Source organism: Crocuta crocuta, unplaced genomic scaffold (genome assembly GCF_008692635.1).
Source record: "Crocuta crocuta isolate KB4526 unplaced genomic scaffold, BGI_CrCroc_1.0 scaffold122, whole genome shotgun sequence".
NCBI classification, from domain to species: Eukaryota; Metazoa; Chordata; class Mammalia; order Carnivora; family Hyaenidae; genus Crocuta; species Crocuta crocuta.
The window spans coordinates 437,168-454,665 of NW_027528839.1; the positions used below are offsets into that span (position 1 = coordinate 437,168).

Genomic DNA, 17,498 nt, shown 5'->3' on the forward strand with positions numbered 1-17,498 from the left:
GTAATCATATAGGCACTGCACATTTCCTGTGAGTTTATTTCCAGGACTTTTCTGGGAATACCTTAAATTTATTTAATGATTGATTTGGAGTACAGTCCCACAACTTGAACATGCAATGTGAATATAAATTTTGAAATATTTCCTATCAATAGCTGTCACTGAAGATCTCTCCCTTTGCCAATTGCTGANCATTCAAGAGTCTCTCATGGTTTGCCTCACTCCCTTTCCCCGACCATTTACCCCCTTCTTCTCCCCCATGGTCCTCAGTTAAGTTCCTCCTAATCCTCCTATACATGCAAACATGTGATATTTGTCCTTCTCTGCCTGACTTATTTCACTCAGCATAACAGCCTCAAGGTCCATCCATGTTGCTACACATGGCCAGATTTCATTGTTTCTCATTGCCCCAGCAATAGCACTGCTAGGAATTTACCCAAGGGTTACAGAAATGCTGATGCATAGGAGCACATGTACCCCAATGTTCATAGCAGCACTCTCAACAATAGCTAAAACATGGAGTACAGTTTTTAAACACAGCTCAAACTGTACCTCAGAATCCTTTAAAAACCAGATCATCTCTGAATAACATCTCTCACCTTTATGCAGTTTCCATAAAAAGCTGGTTTGGCCAAGATTTTACTATAAATTATTCAAAGAACAGATTTTTTATTATTTTTCTTGTCTTAACCTAAAGAAAGGAATCACACAAGTTGGAAGTCTATGATTATACACACTCACCAGGGTTAATAAATAAATACGCCAAATTCAAACAACCATTATGCTTAATTTTCATTCGTTCAGCAGACAATTATTAAGCCCTATTATGTTCAAAGTTCTGGAAGTAGACACATTTCCCTATTCACCAGTGAGTTATTGTCTATAGAAAAGATATATTTGAATCAAATAATTGAAATACATGTTCTAAACAAATCTGACAAAATCAGTAAGAGTTCACAGTCAAATGGCAATTAAACACCTAATGAGTGTGTGTGTGTGTGTGTGTGTGTGTGTGTGTGTGTGTGCATGTATGTATCTGTCTGTCTGTCTTTGTCAACCTGCATTAGTGGCACTTTTTTGTAATGAATAGCACAGTTAGACAGAAATATGTCCAGCTAAGGCAGGTTTCTGTAAGGTATGATTGTTAACTCTTCTGTCTACTCTATGTACAAAAATGTTGTCAATAATAATCAGGTTACACTTATGATATTTATTAGGTTCTAACTCTAGCACTAGCTTTTGGAGTTTTAAAACTTAAGCAATTAATGAAAATATTACAGAGGATGATTGAGTCCATGGTATGGAATAAGAAACATATCCTTTTTTATTACATAGACATATATGCATATTACAGCAGGGTATAATAAAAGAAACACACTCCAGCATGCATGTTTGAGTTCTTAGGTAAACTTATAGCTTCTCCTCACTAAGAAACTAGTAAAGACAATGCTTCTTTCCTTGCCCAAGTTGTGTGGATTCTTTTTTGTATGTGCCTTGGTGTTCTTATACTATGCTGGTCTGTGCTAGGACATCACATTCTTGTACAGAAAATTCTTATCCTTGCTTTTGCACTATCCAAAGCTCCCTCTCTTGTGTTATTAGAGGTTTGTTTTGCCCTTTAATTCCTTCCCTGGGTGTCAAAACTGTGATCCTGCTTAACCTGTGACCCTGATGATGGCTCTGCCATGTTGTGATGTTTCTTGGTTGGTCTCTGTTCTAAGAATACTGTGTTTCCTGAGCTCTGCGCCCATGTGAGAATGAGCCAGATTTTTTGTTGGGAGCAAAGCTCTTGATTGGAGTACAAGCTAAATAAATGCCTTTCTTTCATTAGACAAAATTGTGCATGTAATAACATGCCTGTGAAATTCCATTAAATTATACTCTCCACTATAGAGAATATAGCCAATGGTATTGTAATAATAACATTGTATAGTGACAGATGGTAACTATACTTGTGGTAAGCATAGTGTAATATAAAGTTGTTGAATCACTATGTTGTGCAACTGATACTAATGTAATGTTGTGTGTCATCTATACCTCAATTAAAAAAAGAGAATTATAGTCCCCTCTTCCTCACCACAGCAAGAGCTCATGGTATATTGTTTCAGGAAACTGATTGCTTTGCATGGAACCTCTGGTGCTGTATTGACTTCAGGAAAGGACCCTTTGTTTAACCACTTCACGCCTACTATCCTCTAGAACATGTGCTATTTGAAAAGTGGGGAAAATATACATGCTACCAGTGTTTTAACAAAGTTTGAATGTTTTTCTCAGTGAATATTATTTGCTTAGTGCAGTTTCTTTTTTATTACAGCTTGAGGGTTTAATGTTCAATGAGACATCATCTCCTTGGCATGTCTATAGTAATTCCTCATTCTCTCTTAAACCCACTTCTTTAACTTCTTTAACACACTTCAAGAGGCTCTGTTCTCTCCCTCCACCAAAACAGTGTTTATGATGATTATTCATTTCCTATACTTTGACACATGTAATGGTTACTCCTCTATGCACATCATACTGTATTTCTTAGAAGTAGTAGATATAATTGACCTCTCCCTCCATTTTAGAATACATTTTTCCTCTTCTTCCTTTTTTTTTTTCCTCACAGCTCTTCCTCCTTAGTCTTCTCTGGTTCTTTATCTTCTCTTTTACGTCTAAACATTAGAGTGGCCTGGGCCTTCTCCTCTTCTCTGCCTACACACCTATTCTCCAGCTGAACTTATCACTTCTCCTTTCAACTACCACCCTAGTTGGAATGACCACTGTCTCTCTCCTGTACTCCTGTTTGGTTCCCACTCCTAGTCCTGGCCTTCCCTGATTCACATTCCACATTGTGGCCGGGTGATCTTTTAAGTCATATATATCACTCCTTATATCAAGGAAGGTTCCCCTGATGAACCCAAAAAATATAATATCTTGTCACATTTGTTATATAAAACACTGAGGTTGGGAGCCAGGAGGGCTAACACTCCTAGAAAGCCAGTACGGTTCTCACTCTTCTCGTTTTATTTTAAATATGTGCTATTACTTGCTATTATGTGCTATTACTCATCTAGGGTATTTAGCTTTAAATACCATCTGTATGTCCTATGTCTATGACAACCACAATTATATCTCCAACTTTGTTCTTCCCAAGACAGAATTCAATCTGTGTGTCCATACTTTTCTTTATTTTAGTAACAGGCACTACCATTAAATTCAAAACATGAAAGCCCACCTTTGATTCCTTTCTTTCTCACCAGCCCTCTCATACCCAGTTCAGTTGCCCCAATTGTCATTGCAATACCCAGATTTCTTTCCTTATTACTGACTTTTCATAATGCTCCATTGCCAAGCTTTTCTTTTCATTCTGTCCTTTTCCTAATAATTCCCCTAAAGAGATGTATTTCAAAATGCTTATAGTGCCTAACAATTTATAAATAAGCAAATCAAAATAAAATACAATTTCTTGTAAGAGGAACTCATAACTGAGGTTTACTGTAATATCAATATATGGGTTGTAAAAATGGTTTATAAACTCTTATATACAAAAAATTGATTATAATTTTGTATTTATTAAGAAATTGATGTTACTAGCACCACTGAAAATGAGTTTAACGTATCATCAATTCAATTATATCCAATAGTTGTGGAGCATGTGGCTTGTACAAAGCTGGGTGCTATAATATTGAGAAAAATAAGAGCTACTCAAAGAATTCACAGCCAAGGAGGGGAGGCAGACATATAAAGGTAAATAAATATGATAGTGAAAGAAGTACAACAACAAAGCATGAATAAGATAAAGTGGAAATACCCAAGAAGGTATGATTGGCTGAAAGGAGAGGGAATGTCCGTCACATAGCTGCTTGAGCTAAAACTACAAGTACTTTCCCTCCTTCTTGTCTTCCCCTCATCCCTCCCTCCAACCAGTTTGATTTCATGATCTGCTGACTCTACTCCAAGGAGTTGTCAAACTTTCTCTGTAAGGAACAGTTAGTGACTAATTCAGGCTTTGGGGGGCCAGTTTTGGCTTTCACTTACTCTTCTTTTCTCTTTCTTTTTTCATCATCATTTAAAAGTAAAAACTATCCTTATCTATTTGAGCCATACACACATAAGCTAAGGCCAGAGTTAACCCTCAGAGCGATAGTTTGCTAATGGCTGCTCTCCTGCAAAACCTGTTCCTGAACCAATCACTTCTCCCCTCAACTACCACCCTAGTTCGAATGACCACTGTCTCTTTCCTGTACTCCTGTTTGATTCCTGCTCCTAGTCCTGGCCTTTCCTGATTCACATTCAACAATGTGGCCAGACGATCATATCTCCTTATATCATCTCCTTATATCAAGGAATGTTCCCCTGATGAACCCACAAAGTATAATATCTTGTAACATTTCTGTTATATTTAAAACACTGAGGTTGGGAGCCAGGAGGGCTGACACTCCTAGAAAGCCAGTACGGTTCTCACCATTCTCGTTTTATTTTAAATATGTGCTATTACTTGCTAACACGGGCAGTTAACATAAAAAGGGAATCTGAGATTTATCATTTTATATAATCATGAAGGCTTTCATATTGAAATCTAATTATTCTGAATAATGAAACAGGAATGGATTAAATTTAATTGTAAGTTGTTTAAGCTTAAGGAATGTAAGAGAAGGAGGAGGGGGAGAGGAAAGAGGAGAGTATAAACTCTGTCCTCTAAAGTGGGGTAAAGCTCAATATTTATACTTGTAATTTATCTCTCTTTGACCTGCTCAGGGTCTTACCTGGGGAAGCACTGAGGACTTCACCAGATCCTATGTTCAACTTTATCTGTGTCATTAGTGAGATCCAAGTGTGAAAATCTCCATTATCCCTACTTCCTTACTATTATTTTTTTAAAAATTTTACTGTTTGTTTATTATTGAGAGACAGAGCATGAGCCCCTGGGGGAGGGGCAGAGAGAGGGGGAGACACAGAATCCAAAGCAGGCTCCAGGCTCTGAGCTGTCAGCACAGAGCCTGACGTGGGGCTCGAACTCACAAACTGCAAGATCATGACCTGAGCCAAAGTCGGACGCCTAACTGACTGAACCACCCAGGCGCCCTCTTGCTATTATTTTCCACCAGCTTCATGATATCTTTTCTTACCATTGGCACAGAGTTTTTTTCTGCAGTTTTCCCTTTGTATCTTTTCTTAAGGGCCCAGCCTTACTGTGTCCTATCCCAGGAATCCCTCATTCTTCCACAGCTCCATTTTTGAACCACACAACTCAGCATTTTACCACTCCAGTTTCTTAAAGGAAGCAGATAATTTGCAGCAAAAATTAAACATAGGTCCAATTACACATGTCAGTATGAATTAGACACATATTGTTGAGATACTTTCAAGAGTTCCCCCTTTAAATAGTACTCTCTTTATCTCAAAAGATGAAAATGCTTTTCCATCTATTGCCTCTTTATTCCCGTAAAGTTAAGTTTATTTGTTTTCATTTTTCAGTTTCAGGATTGAGTTTGGGTATTATTATCCCTGCTTTACATATGGTGAAACTGAAGCAGAGAGCAGGAAAGCAATCCCCCCATGGACCTTCAATGTATGTTCCAGCCATGGCTGGGCCTCCCAGGTGCTGAGGCCAGACCTATGTTTTTTTCTCCTGGTCTTGCTGAGGGCAGTTAGAAATTGAAACGACTTTTAAGCTCTGCTCCAAATTAGTTATAAGTCAAGGTCATTTGTTTTTACCTATTTTGACTATGTCAACCCTTTCAAATTCCAAATATACTTTTTCTACACCAATGTTTCTTAAACCCAGATAATATGCAAACAACCTTTAAAGGAAAAGGATCCTCATTGATTATGAGCACACGCAAACTATTTTAATTCATAATATTATTTAAAAATGTAGTAACAGAAAATTATTTTATTTACTATAACTACAAATATATAAACACATCATACTTGTCATTCTACATCAAAAAAAGTGAACAAGTCAAATTCAAACAAATTTGTATTATGGAGCAACTTCAACTAATCAACATTAATATGAGAGATGATGTCATTTTAAGAAATATAATTGACTAGTCAACAAGAAAATATAATCTGGCTTCCAAGCATTGGGTCTTTTGAGATTGGCATGCCTGGGTTAACCTGTGCTCTAAGACCTTACCATCCTCCTTTCACTTTTATCCTATTGGGATGAACACCCCCGCCCCCCACCACCACCTAGGGCACTGTGCCGTCATTAGAGGAAAGTATATAACTGATACAATTGATGTCTCTCTCTGCTCTTTTCTTTATCAGTATGCCACAAACAGAGTACCACTACTTGGTGCAAACACAAACATGGGCATAAAAGTTTTGACTGCCGGTGCTTACTTATAAAGTGATCCCTAGACAACTCAGAAAATCCCTTATACCAATTTTATTAAATACTACACAAAATGGCTTTTTATTTATTTTTATTTATTTATTTTTTACTTTTTAAAGTTTATTTATTTTGAGAGAGAGACAGTGAGAGTGGGGGAGGGGCAGAGAGAGAGGGAGATAGGATCCCAAGCAGGCTTCACACTACCACTGTAGAGCCTCACACAGGTCTTGAACCCAATGAAATCATGAGGTCATGCCCTGAGACCCTCAACCAACTGACCCACCCAGGCACCCCCCCAAAATTTTTTGAATTCTCACAAGATCCCACAAACTCTGGCATTAAGAGAACTCTAGCTGGAGAAACCCTACCCTAAACTTACTTCTTTAAAACTTGGAGAAGCAGTCAGAGTTTTCAGTGCAGCTTTGGACTAGATACCTGCTAAGAATCTCACCCCTACCAGTTAGCTAAACCACTGGGATGACTCAGTCAATTCAAGCAGAAGAATTGAAGGACCTGATTTAAATGCAAATATATTACCTGAGGACAATAATTAATAACAATTGATTCTCTTGCTGACACTAATGTATTATAAATGTAATCATGTATGAGACAAAGCCTAGCAGAATGGGACATAGCATAGGTAAGTGAGATATCATCATAAATCATCATGTATTAAATGCCTACTAGTATCAGATATCTGTACAGGTAAACAGAGTCCCCATTCTTGATTTTTAAAACCCAGCTGGTAATACAGGACGAATGGAGTGAGAAGGGGAGCTTTCCTTGGATGCAGTAGAGGGAGAAACTTACAAACCGGGCGGCAGCAAAAGCCGCCAACTCAAGGCCATCTTGGTTTGGAGCCAGCAGAAAAGCGGAACTTGCCGAATGGAAGAGGTTTGAAGAAGGAAAACAAACTTTCTCTGCCTTTTAGTTTTTGAGCCAGTCTTGAGACTCCTGCTTATTTTTTAAAAGTATAAAAACATATCTATAATAAAAAGTAGATGATTCTTTAATTATGGAATTTTCATTTGTATATTTCTTTCAAAACTTTCATCTCCCCTCAAATACTTTCCTTGAGGTTATTCTGTGCGATCCACTATAGGAGTGAGGGAGAGGAATTAATATCACCTCTTAGCCCATAGACACATTTTTCTCTCTCTCTCTTTCCATGGCTATGGACACAGTTACACAGTTCTGGAGTTCTTACAAGTCTCCTGTGCATAGGAAGCCATAGTTCAAAGTTGTTTATATCGTTTCATTGCTTGTCACCCTCGCTTGATATTGTTCATGTTTAATGTGTGTTTATCTGGTGGGCATGCAATTAACTTCCTATTTTCCCCTCGTAATTCTATAGTTTACAAGTATAAAAGCTTACTGTTATAACTATGTTGAAGTGAGAATACCTTACTATGTTTTTGAGTGTGAAGTAGATGGTTAAAAAGGTTTTCCCCAAAGAAAAGTAAAGGAACATTTATCAGAAGTCCCTGAATGCACAGCCCTCACATTTAAGAATAATGCACATAATCTCATTTCATCCAATACCTCTATGAGTCATGAATTATTACCTTATATTGAGATAAGGTAAGACTCAGAAAAGTCAGGTAACTCACCTGGGTTCACATAGCTAGTGTCAGAGCTTATATGTGAACCCATGTCTTAACCCCAAACTGCATGTCCTTTCCCCTTACCACACTCCCTCCCCTGACATCTTCTCCCAGTGGTCTCTGTCTCCAGAAGACTGGGGATAGGGCCACCTGAACTTGCAATGAAAGCGGAGGGCACTTTTAGCATGGGTAGCTATAGTTCCTTCCCCCTTACAGATAGGTCACTTCATTCCTTTCTGCCTTCCTCCACCCCCTCCTTTAGCCTTTTCTGTGCTATTTTTTCTTCTTCACCCTTTCCACAGAAAGCAGTCAGCAGACATGATTAGGATTGATGGAGAACCTTTCCAGTTCTTTTTCCCTTATCCAAAGCCCTGTTTCTGTGTGAACGTGTGTTTGAGCCAATAACGGTACACAGACCACCAGCTGTGCTTGGAGCAATTCAGCCAAATGTCATCTCAAGTCCAGGGCTGCATCCCAGAAGGTGCATGGAAGGGGCTCCTTTTTCCCTATTCCATCTCGAGTCCACATTCCTTGGAACACGAGGAGAAGGGCCCTTACCCAAGTACAAAGGGCATGGTACTCAGCTCTCCTTTGCAAATACTGCAGCGGTCTCAGAAAGACATTCACTGAATTATATCACTATCGGGGTAGGGATGCGGGGGTGGAGGGGTAGCTTACTAGTCAGTGCAAAGGTATGAGGAAAAGCTCAGTAATTTGCTTAAATGCTCAGTCTTGTTGCTTTTCTCCATAGTGCTGCCTCTTTTTGAGTGTTTCTTCACTGAAATGATAGGATAGAGAGGGGAAAATTCAGCTTTGATTTTTATTCATAGCTTTGTGACAAATGATGGGGGTAAAATTTAAAACTGTTCATCCACTGAGTTCTGGGAATTGTCAGAGGATTTTGTTTGTACATGCCTTCCTGATCCCCATTTTCTCAGATAAGTAAAAACTATATTGCATTTGTAAACAAGGTACTTTTATTGAGTTGAACTTTTACAAATGCATGGTGTACTTAGCCAAAATAACACTTTTATTTCATACAAGTACAGTCAAAGGGCTGTGCATGTAGAATTTTGTGTGATTAATATGCACTTGAAAGTTGTTACAAAGTAAGCATAATTTCAGAGTTTGTGGGGTCTCTTAAATTCACTTCCTAATTTTCATGTGTAGCCGCTGAAGCCAGAGTTGAGGGATATTACTACCAGAAATCTGTATCCTATCACACACCTTTTCAAGTAAACCAGTCACTCTCCCAAACTTGAAAGGTTCTCTTTTTTTAAAAAAAATATAAGTTGTGTTGCCTTGGAACACAGAAAGAAATGAGGAAATGAGACCATTAAACATTTGAAATATGCCCATTTTAAAATCCTTGCAGTATGTTTTGCCATGCTGAGTAAATTTTTTCCTGCTTTAGTAAATGAGAAAGTATAAAACGCAAAGTCCCTGTACTTTGCTTACTAGTAGAGAAAATTTAACCCATGAGATACACTGTTATTACCGTGGTAGCTTATAATAGTCTATGAACATATATGCCACTGGAATTCAGTCTGCTTTATTCACATCTGTTGCCTTATTTTGTTTCTTGCAAAGCTGCTCAAAGTCTATGCTTCTTACCCACCCTTTTAAAATTTCTTACGTATAAAATTTTTTGGTCTGGTTAAAGGCTGTTTCCTTAAGTGAAAAGTCTGGGAAATTCATAACTGCATAAACCATCTCCTCCCAGCTCGCTCTCTCTCACACCACCCCCCCCCCCCCCCCCCCAACCCNTGAATTACTGAGAAATGCTATTCTGCTTTACTGACTATTCATTTTTTCTAAGACACAATAATATATAATGACTAGATACAGCTACTGTGTTTTCTGAGTCCATAGTTGTCAACAGAATCTATTCTAGCTGGTTTAAGTAAAAAACATTTATTAAGGGGGGTGAATTGCTCAAAGAACCATTGGGAGGGAAAAATTACAGAATTCGGCTGCTTTCCCTGGACTGGCTCTCCATACTGATGTCCAGAACTGGGGCTGCCAGGGAGCTGCTGCCGCCACTGAACTGGAGGCTGCAGGCAAGAGGGCACCCCACATTCCAGCCTCTGGATCTCGGGTCAATGAAACAGGTGCCTCATCCTCTGTAGCTCCCAGGTGGGACTCCCTTCCAAACCAAAGTCTGGCATGGATAGGCATGCACCAGATTGGCTGAAACTAGATCTCATCTGGAGCCCTAGCCACAAGAGCAAGATTGGGAAGGGAAAAAGAGTTTTGAATTGAACTCAAACATTATAAGGAGTTTGGACTCGACGTTGAGATAGCTCATCCTCAGAATCCACTTCATAGCTGTGGTACTTCTAATCTATTAAGAGCCTGTACCATTCAGCTACTTGGAAACTCTGTATGTGTGAGGCTTGCTGAATATAGGACCTCTCCATAAGGTGAATAGGTAGCAAGCTGCTCTTTTTGTTGAAATATTAGAATATAGGGCATTTTCTCTGAAACTATTTAGCTCCCCAGAGAAGAGCAGTCCAATATCCTGCTCGGTGGGGGCAGAGAAATACATCTGGTTGCTGGCACTCTGAGGTAAGGCAGGAAAAGTGGCCGAGGGACATTTCCATATGAAGACTTTTACTAAGTTTTCTGTTTTTGTCCCACTTTTGCTGTTTAACCCGCCTGGTATCTCTGGGCCCCAAAAGTTCTCTTGTATAATTTTTTTATAGGGAAAAAGCCTCTGATCTCTTGCTAGGGGTAGGAATGGGCTGCTGTGCTTTGAGGAGGTAACTGTGTGTCATTAATTGTTCTTTGTACTTGTGTATACACACTATCTGATCCTGCTGTCTCAGCCCCCAAACTACCCTCCTCCAGGTGCCACCAAAGAACAGGACAGGACTGGGGCGCCTGGGTGGCTCAGTCGGTTAAGTGTCTGACTTCAGCTCAGGTCATGATCCCATGGTTTGTGGGTTCGAGCCCCGCGTCAGGCTCTGTGCTGACAGCCAGCTCAGAGCCTGGAGCCTGTCTTCGGATTTTGTGTCTCCCTCTCTCTCTGTCTGCTCACACTGTCTCCATCTCTCTCTCAAAAATAAATAAAACATTTAAAAAATTTAAAAAAAGAACAGGACAGGACCCAGTTGGGGTGGCTTCTCTTCCATTCTCTCCCACTATAGGAATTTGGGGAAAGAACTCCTTTCTATATGCTAAGCCAATGAATGCTCTTCTGTCTGCCTTTTCTCTTTGAAATCTTGTCTACTGTTTTTTCCCTTCTTATTTTCTTTGTCCCTGTGGCTCAATATCATTTTATTCTTTTATTATTATCATAATGAGTTTGGGGGGAGGGAAAAGAGATATATACATATGGTCAATCTGCTATGCTTAGCCATAGTCCTTTAAATGTATTCTTTTTTTTTTTTTTTTTAAGGTTTCTAAATTTATTTCTAGGAGAGAGAGAGAGAGAGACAGCGTGAGCAGGGGAGGGTCAGAGAGAGAGGGAGACACAGACTGAAACAGGCTCCAGGCTCTGAGCCGGCAGTCAGCACAGAGCCCGACGCGGGGCCCGAACCCACGAACCGCGAGATCACGACCTAAGCGAAAGTCGGATGCTTAACCGACTAAGCCACCCAGGCGCCCCTAAATGTATTCTTTAATATATGCTTATCCTTACTGATCTTGTACACTTTCAATCTTGTGTGTGCAAATACTCATGAATATTCCTCTAATTATAAGAATATAGAGATTAAATATCAAAAAATTAAGATATAGTCTTTAATTTTCTAACTTTAAAATTGCAAAAGTCATTTTTGGGGAGGTGAGGGAGTCCACATTTGAGGGTATTAGAGGTACCTGGAACTGTAAGGCAATATATGCTTTCTTTCCTCCTCCTTAATCAAGGCTTTTTAACATGGAACATATTTCTTGAATAAAATGGAAAGTTTCCAATGCATTGAAGCATAAAACACCATACATACGATACCTGGCAGGAAAAAACAACACAACAAGTTTACACAATCCCTATAATGGACATGGCCTTACTCGTAGATGCTTCCTCCATGTACTATGTGTGTTCTGCTGGACACAGAGCTCAGTGTGGCTTCTGGGGCCACACTCCACTGAGGCTGTAGTCTGAGAGCACCCCTCTGGCTGGGCCATGGTGCTGTGGGCTCTGCTCCAGCGAAGCAGTCACCAGCACATTCAGTGTACTGATCGTCCTTTCAATATCAAAGTGAGAAACATGAAGGCCACACAGTAATGTTATCAGAAAAATGTTAGCACATGCAAAAGAAAAAAAGAAGCGGTGTTGCCCAAGAATGACAAGAGAATGAAAGATGGGGCCCTCCAGTGGGCTCTTATGGCCAGGCAGGCTTCCTGGAGGAGGTGGAAATTGCATTGGACTCTGAAGAGACAGAAGGACAGAAGCGGTCTCTGGTTGGGTAATGGCAAGCATTCCTATTTTTCCCTTACACAATGGGGATATGCCAAGGTATATCTCCCTTTAAGGATCTGAGTGAGTGTAGAGGGGGCAGCCATGAAGCCAGTGGCATATCCATCGGGTTTTCTTGAGCCTCCTCTGACAGTCCATTAAAGCCCACATACACATGGGCAGTTTCCTCAGGGTCGAAGAGAAAAATATAAAGAAGTGCTTTTCACTAGCGGCCTCCTGGCTCACAGATGCTGTTTACTACTCAGAATGTAATTCCGATTAAAGCAGGGAATTAGAGCTCAAATGAAAAGATGGGTAGTTTGCATTATGAGTTTCATACTTATACATCTCTATAGTTATAACATCTTAAGAGCAATAAACACTAGACTTTTCAAAAGCATGTGGAACTAGTATTCTGATATTCTCAATATTTTTATAGATTTTCTTTTTTTCTTTGATATTTTGATTATTTTATAAGTCAATCATCATCTCTGAATCCTCAATCTAAGTAAAGCACTGTGCCAGCCCATAAGGGGACTCAGTCATATGTTCCTTAGACACTGTGTATGATGAAAGTCAACTATGCAACTACTGCTAAGAAGAAAACAGTTGCTTCCCTCAAAGAGTTGATGCATTGATAGGGAAGTCAGGAAATAGTTACAGAGTAGCAGAGGAGCAAGACACATACAAAGATTAACAACTACAGAAATAATGGTAATAGTAGCAGGTATGCTCCTTCCCTGGGAACTTAACTTGTAGTTGGAAAGGCAGAGCCTAAGCACACTTAAGTGAAATCGTCAGACACTTGGAAAATAAGATGAAAAGTAAACCAAACACATAGTGCTGTCAAGCAATCAAACCAGGGTGAGAGAAATTTTGAAAATGATTGAAGATGCCTGAGCACTGTGCTTGGTCACAGCAGGGATATCTGGTGGCTGGAGAGCACTGTATCCTTGGGTGAATTTCTGGGCACATCACAGTGCCCAATTAGTCAGTCAAGGGTATGACAGGGTTAGTTTGAACTGGAGGAATTTGCTGAATCATATCCATGGTTCTGAGAGATCTGCTTGCTCAGTTAGAAGTCACAAGGAGCAAGATGGAACTACTTGGTGTAGAAGACCTGAGAGGTGAGGCCCACCGAGTTCCAGGCAGACTGGGTTGAGGGCAGAGCTGTGGGAACACCAGGAGACAAAGGAGATCTAGGCCTGAGTACTAGAATCCTTAGATGTCCCAACTACAATTCATAGAGGCGACGTCAGAGCAAGAAGATGAGTCTAATGGGCAGGTTTTCTCATAGTCACACTCTGACCTTAATCAGAGGAACTTCACTTTTTAATCTACCCAATAGAATTAGCTTTGGTGTCAGAAAATTTTTTAAGGATCCTACTGATTTAAAAATAAGTCTACAAGCGGGATGGAGAAGAAATAGAAGACAGAAAAATGAGATCTGTAATACTTTAAGAAAAAAATGTGCATTAGGTCTGAACTAGATGGAGTTTGCAGGAATTTTGAGAGGAAGAGAAGCAGAATGGCAAATAGACAAAAGTATTTCTAGTGGAAGAAATAGTATAGAAAACAAAACAAGAAGATATGATTAGATGTGTTCTGTGGGGAAAATAAAAATGCATTGATTTTCCTGGAAAGCAGGAGTCCTGAGGCTGGGACAGCAGGTACATTGAGGAATTTTAATTTACTCTGAATGTCAGTACCCTGTCATCTTGGAGAATGAAGTGGGGGTGAGGAGCATGATCAGTATGTATGCTTACATAACTCTGTGTAAGTTACTCAAAGGATGAAAGGTTATCATTAATTTATAGGAGCATCATATTTTTCTTGGTCCAGGTACCCACCCCCCAACCCAGGATATCTTTAGTTTCCCTGTTTGTAGACATTCTGGACTGGTCTAGGTTAGTAAAACTTCACCTTATATGGTACAAGTTCATTCAAAATCGATCTTTCAGGCATTAAAAATAAGCTTATATCACATCTGTTTAATTTTTAACATAATGGTATAGACATTAGTAAACATAATAGTAGATAGGTAGACACTGTAGTAAAATGGTATAGATACAACAAAGTTGTATAATTTCATCATGTTGGAATTTTATTTCTGCTATATCATTAAGTCAAAAGTGTATTAAACAGTATATGTATATGCAGCAGTGTATAACTGTTAAGTGGAGACACAAAAGAATTTTAATGTAAACCTTGCCCTCAAAGAGCTTTTAACTTATTTGAAGAGGCATCTGAGCATAAATAAGAAATGGCATCCTATGTAACCTAGGACAAAAATCATGGAAAATGTCAGTGCTCTCAAAAAAAAAAAAAAAAAAAAACCCAACCATATATGACATGCTGTAATCAGGGTAGGCTTCATGGAGGAGGTGGCACTTGACATAAACTTCAAGACCACTAGTAAATGTCTTCTTATCAGGAAGAAGATATTCCTAGCAGGTAGAAGCCATACAAGCAGAGGAAGAGAGAAAAAAACAAACAAACATGGCAATCAATCTAAACTTTGTAAACATTTAATGATCAACAGCACTGCTGGGGCACCTAGGTGGCTCAGTCAGTTAAGCATCTGACTCTTGAATTTAGCTCAGGTCATGATCTCATGCTTCATGAGTTCAAGCCCTATGTGGGGCTCTGCACTGAGAGCATGGAGCTTGCTTGGAATTCTCTCTATCCCTCTCTCTCTGCCCCTCCCCTGCTTACACCCATGCATGCTATCTCTCAAAATAAACATTTTTAAAAAAAAGGAAAGGAAAGAAAAGTAGTACCAATTAGTCAAGCATCTTTTACAGGTTTTTTCTTTCCCATCGAATTTTTATTTGATTCTCAAATATATGTGACTATTACATATTTTACTCAACATTTGGCTTTGGTTAGCAGATATTTTCAAGTTAATTCAACAAGTATTTATAATACAACATGTTGTATAAATTTCAATGACCAATACTCTACTAGGCACTACAATGTGTAGAAATGAAGAAGTCATTGTCTTATCCTTGAATATTTTGTTGCCTCATTAGTGAGAAAATGTCTGTACAAATAAGATTCAAGGTAGTTCATCAACCCAAGAGCACTCAAATATCCCCCAAGTTATGAAACTCTCTACATATAAATTACCAAGTGTATAATGAATTGCAATGTTATGCCTTTGCAGAAGCTATTCCTCTACATGCCCAACCTTCCCCTCATACCCACTGCAGCTCCTTCCAGAAGCCAAGTTATATTGGTGGTGCCCTGCCAGCTAGAACCCCATTATTGGCCCCACATCTGTCCCTCATTGATCCTTTCATTTCCTTTCAAGGTCAGTGAACATATCATGTAGCCATCAAATAATTACCACCTCCCTCTACCTTAATTCATCTGTCTTTTACCACTCACAGTTTGGTTACTTCCACTTCACACAGCACTCTTTCACACATTTAATGCCTCCTTTTAGAGGTCTATCTTCTCCTCCTCCTTCAAATACTTTTCAAGTTACTGCAAGGAAAAATCACAAGCTCTCTCATGTTCCCTCTCTCTTTGAATAAAGAATCTCTGGATGCCTCTCATACTTTTTTTTTCTTAATAGTTTATTTATTTTTGAGACAGAGAGACAGAACATGAGTGGAGGAGGGGCAGAGAGAGATGAAACACAGAATCTGAAACAGGATACAGGCTCTGAACTGCCAGCACAGAACCCAATGTGAGGCTCGAACCCATGAACTGCGAGATCATGACCTGAGCTGAAGTTGGATGCTTAATCGACTGAGCCACCCAGGCACCCCTGGATGCCTCCCATACAAATAGTGCTAGTAACCATTTTGTAATGAGGAGACAAAAGACAACATGTTTTAAAAGGGGGAAAATGTTGAATTAGTGACATCCGCTTCTAAAGCTATTTTTGCAGAAGTTTCTTTTCCTCCAAAATGTCTATTAAGCTAAAACGTTTAAAGTATCAAATTACATCTTATTTACATATGTTGTGAAAATATTTTCTGCTTTTTATTTTTCTTTGCAAATGTAACCTACAATAGAATTGATTGAACATTCTGAATTCCAAATGAATAACCTTCACACAAATTTTGTTATGTAATGCTTTTATAAGATGGAGATGCCTCATATAACATATAATTAAAAATGAATAGGGGGCACATGGTGGCTCAGTCAGTTGAGTGTCTGACTTTGGCTCAGTTCATGATCTCATGGTTCATGAGTTCAAACTCCACATCGCACTTATTGCTGTCAGTTCAGAGCCTGCTTCAGATTCCCTGTCCCTTTCTCTTTGCCTTTCCTCCACTCATGCCCTCTCTCTCTCAAAAATGAATAAACATTTTTAAAAAAGAAATAAAAAACCAAGATGAACAAACAATACCTACTATATGTATTGAAAGGAGGGAGGTTGGGGAATGATGAAGAGATAGTCGTAAACTTTGGAAAACTTTTTGTAAAAAAGTTTTGAAAAACTTGAACTTGACTCTAAAGAGTAAACTGATGTGTTAGGGAGAAGTTGAAAGGGTATCTCAAGTTGGGAAAAGAATGCAGACAAAGGTGTATTTGGTTGAAATGGAGACTTTTATGGAAGTGTAAAAGAAATATTCACAAATTAGGATTGGACCAATTTGGAGGTATTTCATGTGACAAAAGTGACCTATGTCACATTAAGGAGTTTCATGGATTTTCTCCCATAAATATTACAAAGGTGTGAACATTTGGAAGGACTGTGATGAATTTGACAGAGTAGTTTCAGAAAATTGCTCTTCCCTGGTGATATTTGAGGAGTTAGAAAGCAAGGAGACTAGATAGGAGATCATTTATAACCACATGCTTGTGAGATGTCAGAGCTGGACTAATGTAGTGGGAATGTCAAATAGGTGGAGCTCTGACAAATACTTCAAACAGTATGCAACATAGTCTTGATGTAATAAAGGGAGTGAAGGAAGACAGTATGTCAGAAATGATAGTGAAGTTTCAGATTGGGGGATTGGGGGAAGTGAAAAATACACCTAATGGCAGAAACAGGGAGATCAAGAGAAAAATTGGGTGGATGAAAGGAAGGAAAGTGATGATAAGTATATGGGGCTCAACACCATCAATAGAATGTTAATATAAGCCACATATATCATTTTAAATAGTCTAGCAGCCATATGCAAAACACTATAAAGAAACAGATAAAATTGAATAT

The 17,498-nt window shown here is 39.0% G+C and overlaps 1 protein-coding gene across 7 annotated transcripts in view; it reads left to right on the top strand.

Moving 5' to 3' along the window:
- Positions 1 to 17,498, top strand: part of DNM3 (dynamin 3) — a 584,407-nt gene that overhangs the window by 403,212 nt on the left and 163,697 nt on the right. Inside the window, exon 16 of one of the 7 annotated variants that reach the window (XM_077756004.1) lies at positions 7,065 to 7,266. The exons of the other annotated variants lie outside the window; for them this stretch is intronic. Within the exon in view, the coding sequence (XP_077612130.1) occupies positions 7,065 to 7,118 (54 nt within the window). The 3' untranslated portion in view covers positions 7,119 to 7,266. Of the gene's footprint in view, positions 1 to 7,064; positions 7,267 to 17,498 lie in introns of those variants that run through there. 7 annotated transcript variants of the gene reach the window in all.